A 17,330-nucleotide genomic window follows, 5' to 3' on the forward strand; every position below is an offset into this window, starting at 1 on the left:
CGGATGGTTCCATCAGGAAATGTTCCATCAGGAAATGTCATAAAGTGTTACAAAGGAGATTACCATGCGTGAATGGCTGAGGTACTTATCCAACTACAGTTTTATGTTTTGTTTGTGTTGAGAACATAGATGTCTCCTGGGGATTTACAACCAACACAAACGCAGCTGTAGCTGTATCAGGTGTCCTCATTTGTCCTAGATAGAAAGCATACAGTACATCAGTGAAGCACATGAGTTGGTTCAGTACTTAACAGATTTTTTTCATGTATATTTTCTAATGAGATTTATCTGCTGTATGTTTTTATGTTGAAAATGTGATGCTAGGTTGACATTTAGTGCTGACTGTTTGAGGTGAATATTGTGCCTTTGGATAAATTACATGCTGTCTTCATATTATAACCATGCTTTCAGCTCAGGATGAAATTAATTCGATGCTACATTCTATAATAATTTTTCTTTCTTTTTTTTTTTTACCAACTTAAAGACCCATTTTTTACATTTTGAGTCATTAATCATTTGATTTTGGGGGATATGAGATGACTCATATTTCTAAATATACACTGTTGTTCTTATATATTTCACACTGAGTCAGCATATTATCAACCTAAGACTAATTTCAGTTTGATTTTCTAAACCAAATAAAGCCACTTATTAAAATGTTGAGTAAACAAATCAAACTTAACCACTGCAATTCAATATTAAAACCACATTATTGGCAAAATATAAGTCCAGGGGAATTTCTTTGTTGTTGTTTATGTTGTTAAAATATTGTCTTTATGTAATTTTCTTCTGTGATTTCCTTAACTTTCACTCCCAGGCCATTTGACATCTTTATATTAATTGCCATTTTTGCCAACTGTATGGCCTTAGCTGTCTACGTCCCTTTTCCTGAAGACGATTCCAACTCCATAAACCACGATTTGGTGAGTAGTCTGTATCTGTCTTAGAAGCAGTTTATTTATTTTCTCGTCTGCTGCTACGGAGCTGCTCTTACATCCAGGGAGTTCTAAGAATCTCCTTTTGGTTTGAAGTTTTATGTTTTCCATAAATTGACTAAATGTGGTACAGTATTTGTGAGCTATATGATTAGTCTTTTTGTTGTGACATGATGAGGAGAGAAGAAGTACTTGATCTTAAAAAAGATTTGTCTACAAAAGTATTCTCACCCCTTCAACTCATTATTTTAGCAAAATTGCTCAAACTCAGTCACATCAGCAGATGTATAGTGAACAGCTTTTAAGCTGTGGCATAGATTTACATTTGGGTTTAGACTTGACAATTATAAAACATAAATATGGTTTGATGAAGAATTTAGACACAACTAGCAGGTTTTCTTTCATTATATTTCTGGACTTAGCTCCATTCAGTTTTCTGTCAACTCTGATCAGCTTGCAACTCAGCAACTCCCCAGCAATGACGCTGCCAACATCATGTATCACTGTGGGGATGGTGAGTTCAAGATGATCTGTAGCATCAGTTTTTATCTTATGAACGTCCTTTGCATGTAGATCAGAACTTCAATTTTAGATTTATTTTTTCCACTATTCCTAAAAGAAAGGATTTCTGTAGAGAACAACTAATAGTGTCCCTCTCAGATTCTCCCATATGAGCTCTGGCGTTCTCTCATTAGTGTTCTCGTTGCCCTCTGTCAGTTTTGTTTTTGAGCCATGTCTTTGTAGGTTTGCAGTTCAGTCGGACTCTTCACATTTTTGAATGAAGAATTGAACGTTTGTTTTGTGATGTTCAAAAAACCAGTTTGATTCGGCTTTATAACTGCCTTCAACTCCTCCACAACCATATCTATTATCTGTTGGTCTTTATGATGCTGTTTCTTCACTAATGTTCTTAAACAAACATTTGAGGCCTTCACAGAACAGCTGGATTTATTCTGGTCTTAAATTACCCACAAGTGGACACAATTTGCTAAATTGATGACTTCTGGAGAAAATAAAATGCCCTAGATTTTAATTTAGGGGTGCCAGACTTATAGAGCCTAACGTCATTGTTTAGAGGGTCTAAAAACTAATTCTCAATGTCCTTCCACTTCGTAATAATGTTCTACTTTGTGTTGGTATATCTCATCAAAAACATTCAAATTCATTGATGTTTTTGGTTGTCAAGTGGTAAACTATGGGCCAGCTGAAGAGGTGTGAGTACTTTTGCAAGTTACTGCTTTCCTCTGTGGTATTTTGATTGCAGTCTTATGTTGTGTGTTGTTATGTAGCTGGAGCTTTATAAGCAACAACAGGACAGTGCATGCAAGCTGTGTTTTCAGTATGTAGCTTTAATATGCAGATTTGTTTTGCCTACCCAGAGAAACACTTTGAACCGATGCTTTATCATGTCACGGTCCGCCTGTGAAGTTTTTTTTCTTTATTTCCCTTTCTATTTTTAGCAACTGCTCACCATTGCACCACTCTGTGCACCCTGTGCATTTATGTCTGTATGATGAATTGTGGGTGATGTAGTGTTGTAAGCATTCTTCCACTGCTGAGGATAAGTGTGATCTCCAGAAGGCAGACAGAGGCACAGACTGCGGTGCTTACAAGAGCAAAACCAAGCTCACTGTTCAATGATTAATGAGAAGTGTGTACAGCATGTCTGCAGACAGTTGATTGTTTTTGACTGATACATTTTGAGGCATATAAATCTTAGACAAAGCTTACCAGTTTGCTGTAAATGACTGAGAGGAAGATGTAAACATGTATGTGATGTGTTGAAAAAGGTGCAGCTCTGGTTAAAAGTGTGCCTGGCTTGAATGAAGGAAGGAGTATTGCTTCTCACTGTGACCTCCTGGAGGGTGACATCTGGGTGTCTGTTTACACATCACTGGTTCATCGGGGAATACTGGTCCATCTGGGACTTTGCCTGTAACAGAATGATAGTCAGATTTCTGTCAAGTTTAGTTGTGAATTCAGTCCGAAAGACATCATTGTGCTAAATACAACACATGAAAACAGTCTATTTTTATCTGCTGATACAATTTTAAGCTGGTTCACAACCAAAAAATAAAAACTTAAAAGATAAGAACAGAATTAAAATGTTTGCTCCTAGCCTCTCGTTATTTAAATTGGGAACAGAAGTGACTTCACACTGCTGTGTGGGAGAGTAAGGTCACTGTAAAACAAAGTTCTTATTATTATTTCAGACGAATTGAGTATAAATCTGTTTATCTGATACTGGCAACTAGCACAGTTAGAGTGGTGAACATTGCTGAAACAGCTGTCTCTATGTGTATTGTAGTTCATGTGGACTCAAATGCCCATTCTTTGGTGGAAAGAAGTTGAACCTAAACAGTTTGAAAGCAGTGGTGATAAAGATTACAATTAATCTACACGCCTTGCTTTATTTTCCTTCTTCAAATAGGAAAATAAAGAGAGTTGCAAAATTGTAAAAATAAAAACTGAAATGTACTTAATCTTCATTCGACATAAAAAAATTATGAAAAGAACAGGAACAAACATTAGATTTTGTCAAGTTCCATCATTAAAATCATCAGTACACAACAAATATGTTGGTCAATGCTCCAATTATTAACAAAAGGTCAAAAGCAATTCACAACAGGGATTTTTTTAATCTTTATGAAAAGGAACTAAGTGTTTCAGCTGTTTATAAGCATATCTTGGGTCAGTTAAGTAATATTAACAACAAAACTGATAATACTTCAATAATAACACAAATAATAAACACATTAAAGCATTTTCTTTTAAAATGTACAAGTTGTAGTGCCGATAATTGTAAGGACCTTGGTAGATTCATAAAAGTTTGTTAGTAAGCAAGCTGCGTTTTTGATCTCACCCAAGCATTCACCTGTTAATCATCATGCTGTTACGCCTGTCCTCTGAAGCTGTTACGGCTCTCATTTGTTGTATTTGTTACTCCTTCCTAATGAACAGGTATAGTCCTACTCTAAATAGAAGTGTCAGATTGGATTTATGGATGCACCCATTATGAATTAACTGACAAACTACGTGCATGACTGGGTGCAGAGCTGATCATTGATGCAGCGTGAATGCTTCATAAACAAGGGCATTAAATAAAGAAGAAAGAACAAGCTGATGAGTAGATATGAAATGATTTATGATCTCTTTGAGTAAGAGGCATGGGGACAAATCTTTGCTTTCATTTTATTTAAAAGACGCGTCTTTTTTCCTCATCATTACACTGTTTTCCTCTGACAGTTGTAGATTTTTTAAAAAGTTAAGTGTAGTCATGTCATGTCCCATCTAAATCACCTTCCACAGGATGAATAATTGAATATTTTTCTTTCCAGAAGAGGCAGAACAATGTAATTATTTATAGTACAGAAGTGCCAGCTTGGCCGCAGTTGTCCTGCAAAACTAGTATACAGAGATCGGGAGCGGAAAGTGCTGACTTTGTTTTGCAATATAGCCAACATGTCTGGCGGTAGTGAAGATTATGTTACGCACTACTCTGCAGCTGTATAGGTGGATCAAGAGTGATATGAAACCTGAATTATAGACTTTGGTTGGCCTACTATGCAATGCAAGGATCAAATTATATTACGCTGCTAGGAAAGCATGCAGAGTTTTAGCCAGTAACACATTAAAATGTCATGTAGTTTTTAGCCGCACAGACACCAAATCCCTGCATTGAGCTGATGTCTAGAGTTTTAGATGTATCGGCTTTTGTTTTGTGTGTTGTTCATTGATGGACTTACTGTCCACTATGTTCAGAGTGCTGAGGTGCTGCAGAGCTGCCTCAGTGTTATCCTACTGCATAGTCATGGAGGCTTTAATAGCCTGAGTCTGCCCGTCTTGTTAGTGAGGCTTGGTTAAATGCAGCAGCTCATTATAAATAGAAAGCAATTTCTTCCCCAGGAAGCACAGAGGGCAAAAGATTGGGGTCTTACTACCACCAGGAGGCACAAGTGAGTAACAGGATGCAGCAAGCACAAGGAATTGCATGTACATGTGCAATGAGACAAACACCAAGTCAGAAAGTCATATTTTCAAACCAGTCAAGGTCAGTTTGTTCTGTTTCTGCTCTTTCTTTGCTTAGACATTTCGTTGGATAATAAGAACCCATGTTGCGTGTGACTGTCTCCTCTAAGATTTGTAAAGAGACATGCGGATAATCCGTAGCACTGCTGGTTTTGCTTTCAGGTCATTTCTGTCTTACCTATCTGAGGATCAACACCGCAGGTGGGAGTCTCCTGCTGAAGGTGGCTCAGCAGAGCAATGACCTTTTCATGGGGAATTTGATTCATACATCTCATTCTGCGTACGTTAACATACAGCCAGCTGTGTCTGATACCAGGAACTGTCGGTGCTCATATAAGTGTTGTTGCGTAACTCGTGCTATATGGGTGGCAACAAAAGGACACACACAGATGAAAAAAAACACAGAAAACATATCAGTAGAGTTTATATTAGTCCATGGCTGCTGAGTTTAGAGGATACCTAAGGTTCAGGGTTTTTTGGACAATGATGAGATATAAATTATTATCCATTTGGTGATTCTGTCTGCTCTTTTGCTACATAACACAGAATATGCTTCCTGTAAATAACAGATTTAGACAGTAGACATTTATTTTTTTAACCTTCATTTAACCTGGAAGAAAAACTAATCGAGATTAAAAATGTAATTTTCAAGAGTATCCTGGACTTGACAGCTGCAAAACAAGATAAAAATAAGACAATTTCAACCTTATAACATTTGACTCTGGTACAACTAATCACATAAAACATCTCCAGCCTGGGATTTCTATCTCCTTGTTCTTGAAGAGTCCTTTAAAACAATTCAGTAAAACCATCTCGTCAATCTTTAGATCCTCCTGTAATCGTTTGCAGTAATGAGGAGCAGCATATTTAAAAGCTTTCTTTTTCGGTTCTGTCCTGGTTCTTGGGTCACACAGTGCTTCCACTGCAGGAACCAGAACCAAATCAGAAATATGTAGGTGGATCTTACCCCCAAAATGGCGCTGGTAGGGAGGTAGGACCTTTTGGACTGATGGTGGAGTTCTGTAGAGGGAGAATACCAAGAATGTTTTTGTCTGTGTGTGAATATCTAAAGTTCTTTATTTCACACATCTCCCAAATTATATGCAATTGTGCTAAAATTCTATTTAAAAGTTCTGTTTTAATTTGCAAAGAAAACTTGTCAGATTTTCATTTGTGAAATTATTTGAAAGCTATCAATTATTTTATATACAATTTGCAATCACACACTAGTTCCTGTTGGCCTAATGTATAAAAAAAAAAACAAGAAAATACTTGGGCTTTTGTGGTTAGAACATGATAACACATGAAAAATCTTAAGGGACATGAATGCTGTTGCAAGAAATGCTAAATATCGGAGCAAAAGAGAATTAGTCCTTCTCATCTTTCAGGAGAACGGTATTTGTTTACTGATAATTACTCCCTTCTGAAAAACCAGTCAAAATAACAATGAATTAATGTCAATAATTAATGTAAACCTCCTAACAAAGTTTGTGTGTATCTCAAAGCAGGACCTGTTGCTTTATAGTATATTTATCTTCTTTATCTGTCTTTTTTTTATTTAAGTAAAGCAAAACCGAGCTTTGTATCATTTTTAAATTGCATCTTGTTTACTATTAAGACATAAAAAACAGTTTTAGGGTTTTTAAAGCAGAATTGGTCTGGCAGGTCCTATTTATTTGAATAGCATGGTTAAAAGTCAACGCAAATGGAGCAAATTAAATAAATATAATATACGAGAGGTGCTTAATGTTTATGTGTGAGTGTTCTGGCTGCACTTCATACTGCCTTAGAGTGTAAATATGTACACGTGTGGGGTGAATGAAACAGTTGGCTCTGCCTGTGTGTGTGTGCGGGTGTCTGTGTGTGTGCGTGTCTGTGTGTGTGTGTAGTTGCTGGCACAAGCAGCTATGTCTGGATTGGAGACTCCTGTGGAGATGATGATAGAAGAATGTGTTTAGTCACTTAACGTAACTGCTCATTTGCAGCTCACACTAGCACTGTCCCCGCTTGTTATCTTGAATGTGTGTTTCTGCATGTGTGTGCAACATTGAGAGTGTATCTGTATGCAGCCGTGTGACAGGGGGAGCAACACAGTCGTAGGAGCAAAGAGAAAGCGAGTGCCGTTTTAGTTGTATATGGAGAATAATGCTATTATTAATAATATTAATAATAATATTATTATTATTATTGTACATAATAACGTAAAGAAGCAGAGCCTTGGAAAAATATTCCTGCCTGGATGTTTAGCAGAATTTCTCATGATTTTCTCATGATTCAGCCACAAGCTTGAATGCATTTTCTTGGGAGAAGTGAAGAGGAAATAATATAATCATAGTTTTCTGCATGTTTTAGCACATAAAAATCTGAAGAGCATGGTTTGCATATATATTCAACCCCTTTACTCTGATACCCATACATAAAATCCAGTGTAACAAATTGCCTTTAGAGAGTTACCTAACTACTAAATAAAGCACTTGTGTGCAATTTACTCTAAATTAGTGAACAAAGAGTATTGTGAAGATCAACAAACACAACAGACAGAATACAGCAGTGTTAGCTTCTAAAATAATAACTCAAGCTTTGAACGTGTTACGGGTGTTTCAAATTATCGTTAATAAAAAGCAAACAAGCATGAGACTACCGCAGGACTGTTAAGACGTGATCATCCTCTTAAATGAACTGCCTATGTGAGGAAAGCATTAACAACAGTGGATTCTCAATTCAGAGCAAAGTGAAAAATTTACTCTCATGCAAAATGCTATTTTGTTGTAAACTAATTATGCACAACACTGATCACACCATCCTCTTGACGCTGCATGGAAGTGGAAGAATCATACTGTGTGAAATCTTTTTTCCGGCACAGAAATCAAAGGTTGTCAGTATTAATGGAAACTTTGATGCAGCTAAATACAAGAGGATACAGGAATAGAACTCGCTGGGTGCTGCAAAAGATCCATCTTTGGCAGAGATTTATCTTTTAGTATAACTAATTATTCTGATCTGTTACACCTACACACTTGAACAAGATCTTTAAGGTCAAATAATCAAAATTTCCAAGAAGTTCCTTAGGAGCAGATTTTAATTTGTGAAAAAAAAAATCCTTCCCTGTAGATAAAATCCCAGCAAAATACATTAATGTTTGTGGTTTATATGTGACAAAAGATGAACAAACCACGAGTGGTAGGAATACATTTGTAAGTTACGGCACGGTACATAATGCACAATATATTTGCACAAATAGACATGCATATTGCTAGAAAACACATATGAGTCTTTATTATAATCAGATGGTAAGAAGCATCTGAGACATTTGAACAAATGATCACAGTATTGATAAATCTTTCTTCAGAAATGACCACATGGACTCCATGCTCTCAGTCCTCCTAATACAGGCTTCACACTCAGGCAGCCGGAGGAAGCAGTGCGAAGCACTAAATGCTGGCTGCCCTCACCCTGCTGGCTTGGCTGCACGGCCCTGACTTATCTTTACCGACAGAGGAGCGAAGCAGAGATGGAGAACGGACTGAGAAAGGAGATGGCAAATATCTGATCAGATCAAAAATAATATAAAGATATGCGGGGGCATCTTCGCTGCTGAAATAGCTGATAACAGTAAGGCTTATTTATGTAATCTACACCCGGCTTGAGCAGAACGCTCGCTGGACTACATATGTCCTACACTCTCAGTTATATTGTAGCTTGTAGTTTGCCGTGTTTTTGCTGCTTGGAAGCGTCTGGTCACACACAGATATCATGCATGCATGATGTCACCTTGACTCACGCTACTCTGGGCTCGTCGCCACACGCTCAGATGTGAAGACATGCAAGCATGCTATAGCAGCGGTTATGCAATAATACAACGTAAACCCTCTTCTTTAGCTATCCATGAGAATATATTTTCAAGGATAACTAGTTCATGCACAGAAAGCATGTTTTTCTGTCAGGGGACAAGGCAGATTTTTCCAGTTTTCCATCCCACAATCTAATCACTTGGTTAAATAATGGCAAATATCTCTGAGTGAAATATTTTCCATTAACTTTTTATGTTTTCTATCATATCAGTAGTCTTTTTTTGTCCTTAAATAACTTCTAATTCCATATAAAAATGGAGGTTTCATTTCTTCATGCCTAATATAGATCTGGCATTATTTAAATCAACTATTTATTTATCCATTTATTTTTTCATTTTTGTGTTTGTCTGGGATGCCTCAAAATGTAGTTATACAATTTAAAATTCAATTGCTGTGATTAATGTGACTGTATTAGGTTTCGCTGCATAATTTCAAGGTTGTTGCAGTTTCGTTTCCTCCCCTTTAAAGAGTTTGTTTTCTGTAATCTCAGAGAACTAACAGCTGCAGCTGTTTGAGCTATTTTCTAACCCGAAATTGTTCAAAAACAATGTATGAGGCCAGTTCCAGTGACAGTGACATTAATTATGAGTCTGTGGGGGTAGAAAGCAGGGCTGCGCAATATGTAGCTCCAACACCTACATCTTGATGTGTGTAAATGTGACATACAGTCACGCTGAAGGAAGTGTGATGTCAAGTGAAGCAAATTAACTCAAACAGACCACACTGGGTTTTTTTTCACTGCTGGATTTTGACCTCTTTCCCATTTCAGTAATGAATCGACTCCAGTGCAATCAACTGCCCTCAGAAATCACATTATTAGCGAATAGACTGCAGCTGTGTGTAATTTAATCTCAGTATAAATCCAGCTGTTCTGTGAACGCCTGAGAGGTTTGTTGGAGAACATTAGAGAGCAAACTGCATCATGAACACGAGGATCACAGCAGATCAGGGAATAAATCAACTTTTCTCCTCAAAGTTTTCTACTTGAAGAGAAAAGTACTGTTGAAATCATCATCCAAAAATAGGAGAATAACCCAACTACAACCTTGCCAAGACATGGTGTCTATCTTTTCAGGCCAGGCAAGGAGAGCATTTCTCAGAGAGACAACCATTTTGACTCTAGAGAAGCAGCAAACGTCCACAGCTTAGGTGGACAAGTCTGTGGATGGAACAACAAGTAGTTTTGCACGCCACAAACACTAGCTTTTATGGAAGAGAGGGGAGATTGTCGACTTGAAAGTCATTAAAAACTCCTGCTTGCCTTTTAGGGGACACAACAGATGTATCAAAGAAGTTGCTCGGGTCAGATGAGACCATAATATTGAACTAATTAGTCCTCAATGTGATGGAAACTAACAGTGTGTTCTGGTGATGTCATTTTCTTCAGCAGTGTAGGACAGTGTGTAAGAGTTGAGTTGAAGATGGCCAGAGCTAAATGCAGGCCAAATCTGGAAGAAAAGTCTAGAGACCTGAAACCGAACATACAGCTAAGGCCACAATCAAATAAATTAGCAGAAGCCAAGCCCATTCTTCAAGAGCTTCTATCCTGCAATATTCAGATGCATCCCTGCTCCAACACACCTGAAACAAATGGCTGAATCCCCTCATCAGCAGTCATTCAGCTCTATAGAGGTTGGGTAATGAGCCATTCATTTAGCCTGTCGAGTGTGCACCCCACCTCTCACTCAATGACTTCTGGAAATAGACACCAGCCCTCTGTGTCTTTATGTTTGAATAATGGGTAAGAAAAATGCTTGACAATTAACCTGCAGAATATCTTATAAAAGTAAAGCTAGTGTTTGAATGTTCCACTTTAAACTCTTTCTTGAGTGACCAATATTTGAGTTTGAGTTGAATGGGGTTGTTCAGATTTCTTTTTATGAAGTGCATTTTATATGTTCGAGAGCTGTTGTTATCAGTCACCTCACTCCCTCTTTTTGTTCGTTTTGCTTCCCGAATGTAAGGTGTTAATTTGTAAACAACCAGGCAAGTTAGTCTCATAATGTTTACTAGGGTAGAGGTGATGCATTGTTGCTGTCATTTTCTGTCTGAGGTGAGGAGGAGATAAACTGCAGCTCATGAGCTCTGCAGACACACCACTCCAAACTGCTAATCTACTGACATTGCCGCTGTCTGCTCAGCTAAGTCATATGGCAAGTTATGTTGGAGCGAGCACGGTTCAGTGGGTGAGCAGCATCATATGTCATGTGGTGAACTGATCAGCTGTGAGATGATCTGAGCTGCGCCTGTAGATGTGAGTACTCACCCTGTGGCGAAGGAAGGCCAGTTGGGGTTGTGGCTGTGGGGGTTGGTGGAGGGACTTCTGAGTCTTCTGTTAGTATTTTAGTTTAAAACTTGGCTGTTATTATCTGTCTTGGGACTTGAAAACGTCCCGATGCCTGATGATAGGAGTTTTTTGCAAACATGAGACTGGCAGAAAGTGAAGTGAACATATTTACTGCTGATACAGTCTTTTTACAAAGTACAAACGTAAGAGTCGAGCGCATGGTATGGTCATCTTCTTTGCTGTGTCTTGTCGCTCCTCAGACAGCCTAACATGCTGATTAATGAGTAGATTACTGTTTAATTGGAAGGGAAATGGTTATCATTTCCAATTATATTTAACATGCCTTCCTGATCCATTAGCTGGCAATGTGCATAAATTAACTTCAGCTTTAAAAGCTAAAATTGTCCTGACAGTGCGTTACATTTTAGCACCTGCTCCTCAATTACAGCTGGAGAAAATAATAAACCATTTATTGCAGCATCATTTGAAATTCACATCCCTGCGTGGGCCTTCTCATGGCATTGTTTAGGCTGATATGAAAAGCTGAGTGACGTTTTTGTGTGTGTGCGTGTGTGTGTGTGTATGTGTGTTTCCTTGTTTACCACCAGCAGAAAATCACTGCAGCAGTTTACTGTCCGTTCTTTGTGCTCGTCATTTCCTCTAAAATTGTTCACTCGTCTCTGTGTCTCTTTCTCTCTGTCCCCACATGAATCGCTGTGTTCTCTCTGCTCCTTGCAGCTTAAGAATGCTCCAGCACAGAGGCAGCAGCCCTGAGCTTAACTCAGCCTTTTATTGCAGTAACAAAGAGGCCCATGTCGGTTATTCCGGGCTAAGTGCTTCTCACAATCTGCTGTTAAGTGTTGGGAAAACGAGCCCGACAGCCTGCAGTGCTCCTGCATTTATAGTGTCCGTAGAGATCACAAAGTTAAGGACTCCCTCAGGGAGAAGAGGTAATTATCTATATGATGATATATATGAAAGCTTTTACCTCTTTTTACTCAGTGTTAAAGGTTAATTTTTATATTGATTGTACTTAATGTAACTGGTTGGTGATGGTCATACAGTGGCTTGCAAAAGTTTTTCTAACCTTCAAGCTTTTTCACTTTTTGTCAGACTACATCCACAAACTTTAATGTGTTTGATTGGATTGTATTAGATAGACCAACACAAAGTGGAGTTTAATTGCAAAGTGGACGGAGTTTCACTTGGAAAATCAACCTTTCCCCCATTCTTTTCCAGCTTCTAATCGATTGCCTCATGTTTAGCTTCTAATCGATTGCCTCATGTTTAGCTTCATCTCTTCAACTCCAGAACCATTTTCATTGTTCTGGTCAAAGAAAATCTGCCCCTAAGCATGATGCTGCCACCACTGTGCTTCACCATGAGGATGACGTGCTGCACTACTGTTTGGTTTGTAGGCCTGAGAGTTCAACTTTTGTTTTATCTAACCAGAACATTTTCAAAATTGTTTGCTTTTTCCAAATGGTTTCCTTTGTGCTACTCTTGTACCTCCTTCTTGTCGCACAGATCTACCATGGGTTCGCTGGCTGCTTCTCTGATTAATGCTCAACTTGCTGAAGCTGTCAGTGTTGTAGACGGCCATATTTTACTGCGTTTGCAGGTGTGCCACGATGTTTTCCATTTTAGATGATGGATTGACCTGCAGTCTGTTGGACGTGCTCCTTGTTCTTCATGATGCTGCTTGTTCACAAATGTGAGACTGTTGAGGTCTTCACAGAACAGATTATTTTTACTGAGATTAAACTAAACACAGATGGACTATATTTTCTGATTAGGTGACCTCCGAAGGCAGTTGTTTGAGTCGGATTTTATTTTGTTGTATCAGAGTAAATGGGGAGTGAATATATTTGTAGATATGGCCTTTTCAGAGTTATATTTGTAAAAAATTAGATATCCATTGATTTTTTTCCCCCTTCCTCTTATAATTATGCACAACTTTTTGTTGGTTCATCACCTGAAACCCCCCCAAAAATTCAAGAAACTTTGTGGTTTTAATGGTACCCAAAAGGTCAAAGGGTGGGAAGATGCTTGCTTGCCACTACATGTATTGAATACCAGCCGTGTATAGAGCTTACAGTGACCTGACTCATGAATAAATAATGAGAAGCGTCTCTCTCCGGCCTACAAGAAGTTGCCGGACTATTCTAAACAAACTGAGCTCCCTCTTCAGTTTATCCGCCTACAATTTCTACCACAGCCAAACACACACACCACCTTTGACTGGATGTGTGTGTATTTGCTTTCATCCTCACATCTAGTTGTCCTCAACCTGATGGCTTAATGTTCCTGTGTTCCCTCTGCCTTTGAAACAAGCAGAGAAAGGAGCACAGCAAAGTTACATCATGTTTCTCTGCATATAGTACCCTCTGCAAAGCCCTAATTATCCAAGCCAATCCATTCAGTGTGTTTTTGTCCAGCTTTTTGCTCCTTTTTAAAGACTCAATGCCTTAATAACCAACTTCATCATTTTGTAATTTTGTATTTTGGCTTTTTAAAACTTCTTTCAGTTTCACTGGTCCTCATAAAAAAAGGACCAGTGAGATATATATATATATATATATATATATATATATATATATGCATGCTTGTGGTATATTTTAATATGACAACATCACAATACAAGAGTAATAAAACACTTTAGAGAAAATCTGAGATATCTGAAATATCTGCAGCTCTCATGAAAACTCCGGTCTATGCAGCTGTAGAGGATCAAATTATAAATGACTGTCCAGCACAGTATTGTGCAGAACTGCACAGACTAAAATGTCTTACAAGTTTTCTGGGGCATGCACAGAAGAGTTCTTCCTGCTGATACAAGACACAGCTTTCAGTACCTACTACCCTTCAGCACCTCCAAAGTCCCACTCCGACATGGTCTGTGTTAGGATGCATGAGTTCCTCATATCCTGTTGGAAGGTCATCCTCTCTGAAGACACCAGCATGGAGAGCACCTTCACTGTTATGACTTTAGGGACTCAGGTTTCCCTCCTTAAATGCACTTCTGATCGATGATAACGTCAGAAAAACATAACAAAGACAAAGTTTTCTTCTTAGCCACTAATCACCTCACATAAAGAAATCTGCTGTGGTCAGAAAACCTCTTCACAATAACAAAACGGCAACAACACTGGGTTTGCTAAACCACATTATATGCAATTAATTTTCTATGCAGACAGCCAACAGCTAATCACAGCCAGTCCAGATTCATAGTCCAGATTACGGTACTCCTGAAAATCCAACTGTTTAAAAAATTTCCCTATTTGAGAAGCTAAAAACTTTTTTAAATAGGCAATTGTAATATTCTTTGTTTTCATGTTTATGCTGCTGTTGCAGGACATCCTTGCATATTGCATGGAATCAGATTTTCTACATCTCAAAGTAAATCACTTATAAAAAATCATTCAGACAGAGTTACAATAGATAGATAATGTGTGAAAAAAATCACAGAAGAAATAAGGTTCACTTCAATTTTTTGTACATTCTTTTATTCAGAAGCCAAATACTAAGAAATGTATGAATGTTGCAGTGCTTGCCTCTGTAACATTTTTCTCTGAATATATAATTGCAACAACAGCCTGAACAGAGTTTTATTTTTGTCTTAGTTATCTGCTGTGCTGATTTACAGGTTCACTTGAGGAAAAATCATATTCACTGTTGAAATCTTTCACTGGAAACATAAATCATAAACAAAGAAAAAGCACTGAATTGGTTACCTTTTCATCCAGATGGAGTTCATTCTTTCATTTATTTACACTTGTTGCCATGGTTATCTCAGTGTAGTGCTTGATTATGGGTAGAAACTAAACAGAAGAAACAGAATTGAATAAAGTCAGAACAAAGAAACATTTTTTGTTTAATACCTCTGAACATCCTTGTATTAATGAGGTTTTTTTTTGTATTTTTGTAGTCTTTAAAGGTGAGGAAAATCAGCATTTCAAACTGGTACAATGGTATTCACACACTGTGTGTTTATGTGTTGTCACTGTATGAAATATTAATTGATCAGCTTAAAAGAACAAAAATGTTCCACCACCAACATGTAGAATATTTCTTATTTATTTTATTGCATAAAAAATGATTCATGCAATAACAAAGCTCTATATTTCATAGCTACAATTTAATATTACTGGTGTTTATTTTGTTCTTTTTTTGTATCACGTAAAGACACGTTGTGGCGTGACGTCAGGCGCGCTAGATGACGTCACGGCATTGCCTGCTTTTTGCCTGCTAGAGGGCACAAAGCTGCTGGCAATGACTACCATTGGCTTTAGCTAAGTTACCACTATAACGCACTAAAAATAAATATTAAAAGTTCGCCTGACATATAAAACGAAAGAGGGACGCGATGCTTTGCTACTAATTGTCAACACTGTCACAACTAGCTAACAAGGTCTGGAATGAGTTTTAATTAAGAAAAAAAAAGTAGCTAGGAAAAGGAAAGTATTTTAGTTATTCTGGCTCGACTTTGACAAGCGTAACATAGATGTGATGTGTTTCCGTTCAGTTAAAAAATAGAAACAGCCGACCCAAACACTATCTCTGATTTATCACTAGAGCAGGTGTTTAAATTAGCGTAGCTAATTTAAACACCTAATTTAAAGCTACCGCTTCTATTAGCTACCGCTTATAGAAGCGGTAGCTAATCTACCACAGTAACATTTGATTATTACTAAATAAAAATCAAGCCTAAAGTCATAATAGTGTAATGGACCGAATGTTCTGTTCTTTGTGTGGGAAATGTTTTTGAGTTTTTCTTTTGTGTGTGTGTGTGTGTGTGTGTGTGTGTGTATAATGTTGTCAGTTGCAATGAACACCAGTCTTTGTGTAGCTAGCCGACATAAAGAGCAGAGAAAAGTGGCTTTGACTTGTTCTTCAACGGCTTTTTGGTGTTATTTTTCCCTTTGCTGTGGCGTTCTGCACTGAATGAATCATACCAACATCTCCAGGTTTAATTTAGTTAACAAAATAGTTCTAGCGCGGCTATGGGTGTCATGGAAAAGAAGCGTTTTTGCCCTCCAGCGTTTTGCGCATGCGTGACATTTCCGGACGTAAACAATAACATGCAAGAGGTCCATAGCGTCCATTTGAAAAAGAAAAAAAATCCATGTTTTCTTGATGCTAGAAAATATTTATTGGAAGTTTTCAGACTGAACCCGTGCCTAGTAAAAAGGCAAGGTGTCGGATTTATTTCTTTAGATCTCTATTTGTGTTTATTATTATGTTATATTAATACTAAGATTAAATTTATTTGTGATCAAATGTGTTTGATTTTGTTTCTATTCTGTGTTTGATGGCCACCAAAGAAACACATTGTTAAATAATGTGATCATGTTTTCATGAATATGACTTAAGGTTGCTGCTGGCGGATCATTTACTTTTGTTTTTGTTTTTTCTTTATTTCTTTGTGTTTGCAGGAAACAGTTGAATATGCCTTCCTCATCATTTTCACTATTGAGACCTTTCTGAAGATTATCGCTTATGGTTTGGTGATGCACCAGAATGCATATGTGAGAAATGGCTGGAACATGCTGGATTTTGTCATTGTGGTTATTGGGTAAGTCCTTATGTCATTGATTGCTGCTTTTAACATTTTGTGCCTTTTATTTATGTATCAGGTCCTAAGGGTTTCGCTATTTTTAGTTGGGTGTTTTTTTTCTTGCTTCAGTTTGACAGTTTACAGTATTTGCTGGAGGAGAAGTTAAAGTTGCTTAAGCCTCTGCTCCGAGTGGCCAACTGCTAATAGAGCCCCTCAAACACCCACAGTATATGACCCAGAAAAGACAGAGAGAATAAATCAGAGCTTTACCACCATTGGAGTGACTCACCATATCTCCATTTTTATTCTCCTCTCCAACTCTCCCTCACATCTTTTCCTCTCCTTCACTCACTCTCTACCATCCTGCTCTGTTTTGTGTCTGCAGCTTGTTGGCATTAATACCGCACGATATAGCTTCCTAAAACACAGGGAAGCACAAATTGTTATTTTTTCTTAGAATGTATAAATGAAAGACGAAAAGAAATAAATATTAGCAAGTCTTGAAAATAACCAGCACAAAATATGAAATACAAATGTCCCAAACTGAAATAAGTTTATGGTTGTTTTAGTTTGCTCAAATAATTGTCACTTTGTACACACTGTTATGGAAACATCAGATGTGTGCTTTTAAAGCCTGAATCTTTATCCATGTATTGGTGCAACGCAGCAGA

The 17,330-nt window shown here is 37.7% G+C and overlaps 1 protein-coding gene and 1 long non-coding RNA gene across 14 annotated transcripts in view; one reads left to right on the plus strand and one right to left on the minus strand.

The window, feature by feature from the left end:
• The window catches only part of cacna1da (calcium channel, voltage-dependent, L type, alpha 1D subunit, a), a 74,267-nt gene that overhangs the window by 4,751 nt on the left and 52,186 nt on the right, over positions 1-17,330 (plus strand). For all 13 annotated transcript variants that reach the window (XM_044120844.1, XM_044120845.1, XM_044120846.1 and 10 more), the window contains 2 exons: positions 818-923; positions 16,538-16,677. In XM_044120844.1, coding sequence (XP_043976779.1) covers positions 818-923; positions 16,538-16,677 — 246 coding nt within the window. The remainder of the gene's footprint in view (positions 1-817; positions 924-16,537; positions 16,678-17,330) is intronic.
• On the minus strand, positions 69-14,041 carry LOC122833392. The gene is made up of 7 exons (XR_006370982.1): positions 13,896-14,041; positions 5,932-5,984; positions 5,424-5,497; positions 5,143-5,321; positions 2,667-2,868; positions 2,311-2,541; positions 69-195 (listed from the first exon to the last, which is right to left on the minus strand). It is a non-coding gene; the product is annotated as an uncharacterized LOC122833392 (long non-coding RNA).

This window comes from Gambusia affinis, linkage group LG07 (assembly GCF_019740435.1).
Source record: "Gambusia affinis linkage group LG07, SWU_Gaff_1.0, whole genome shotgun sequence".
NCBI lineage: Eukaryota > Metazoa > Chordata > Actinopteri > Cyprinodontiformes > Poeciliidae > Gambusia > Gambusia affinis.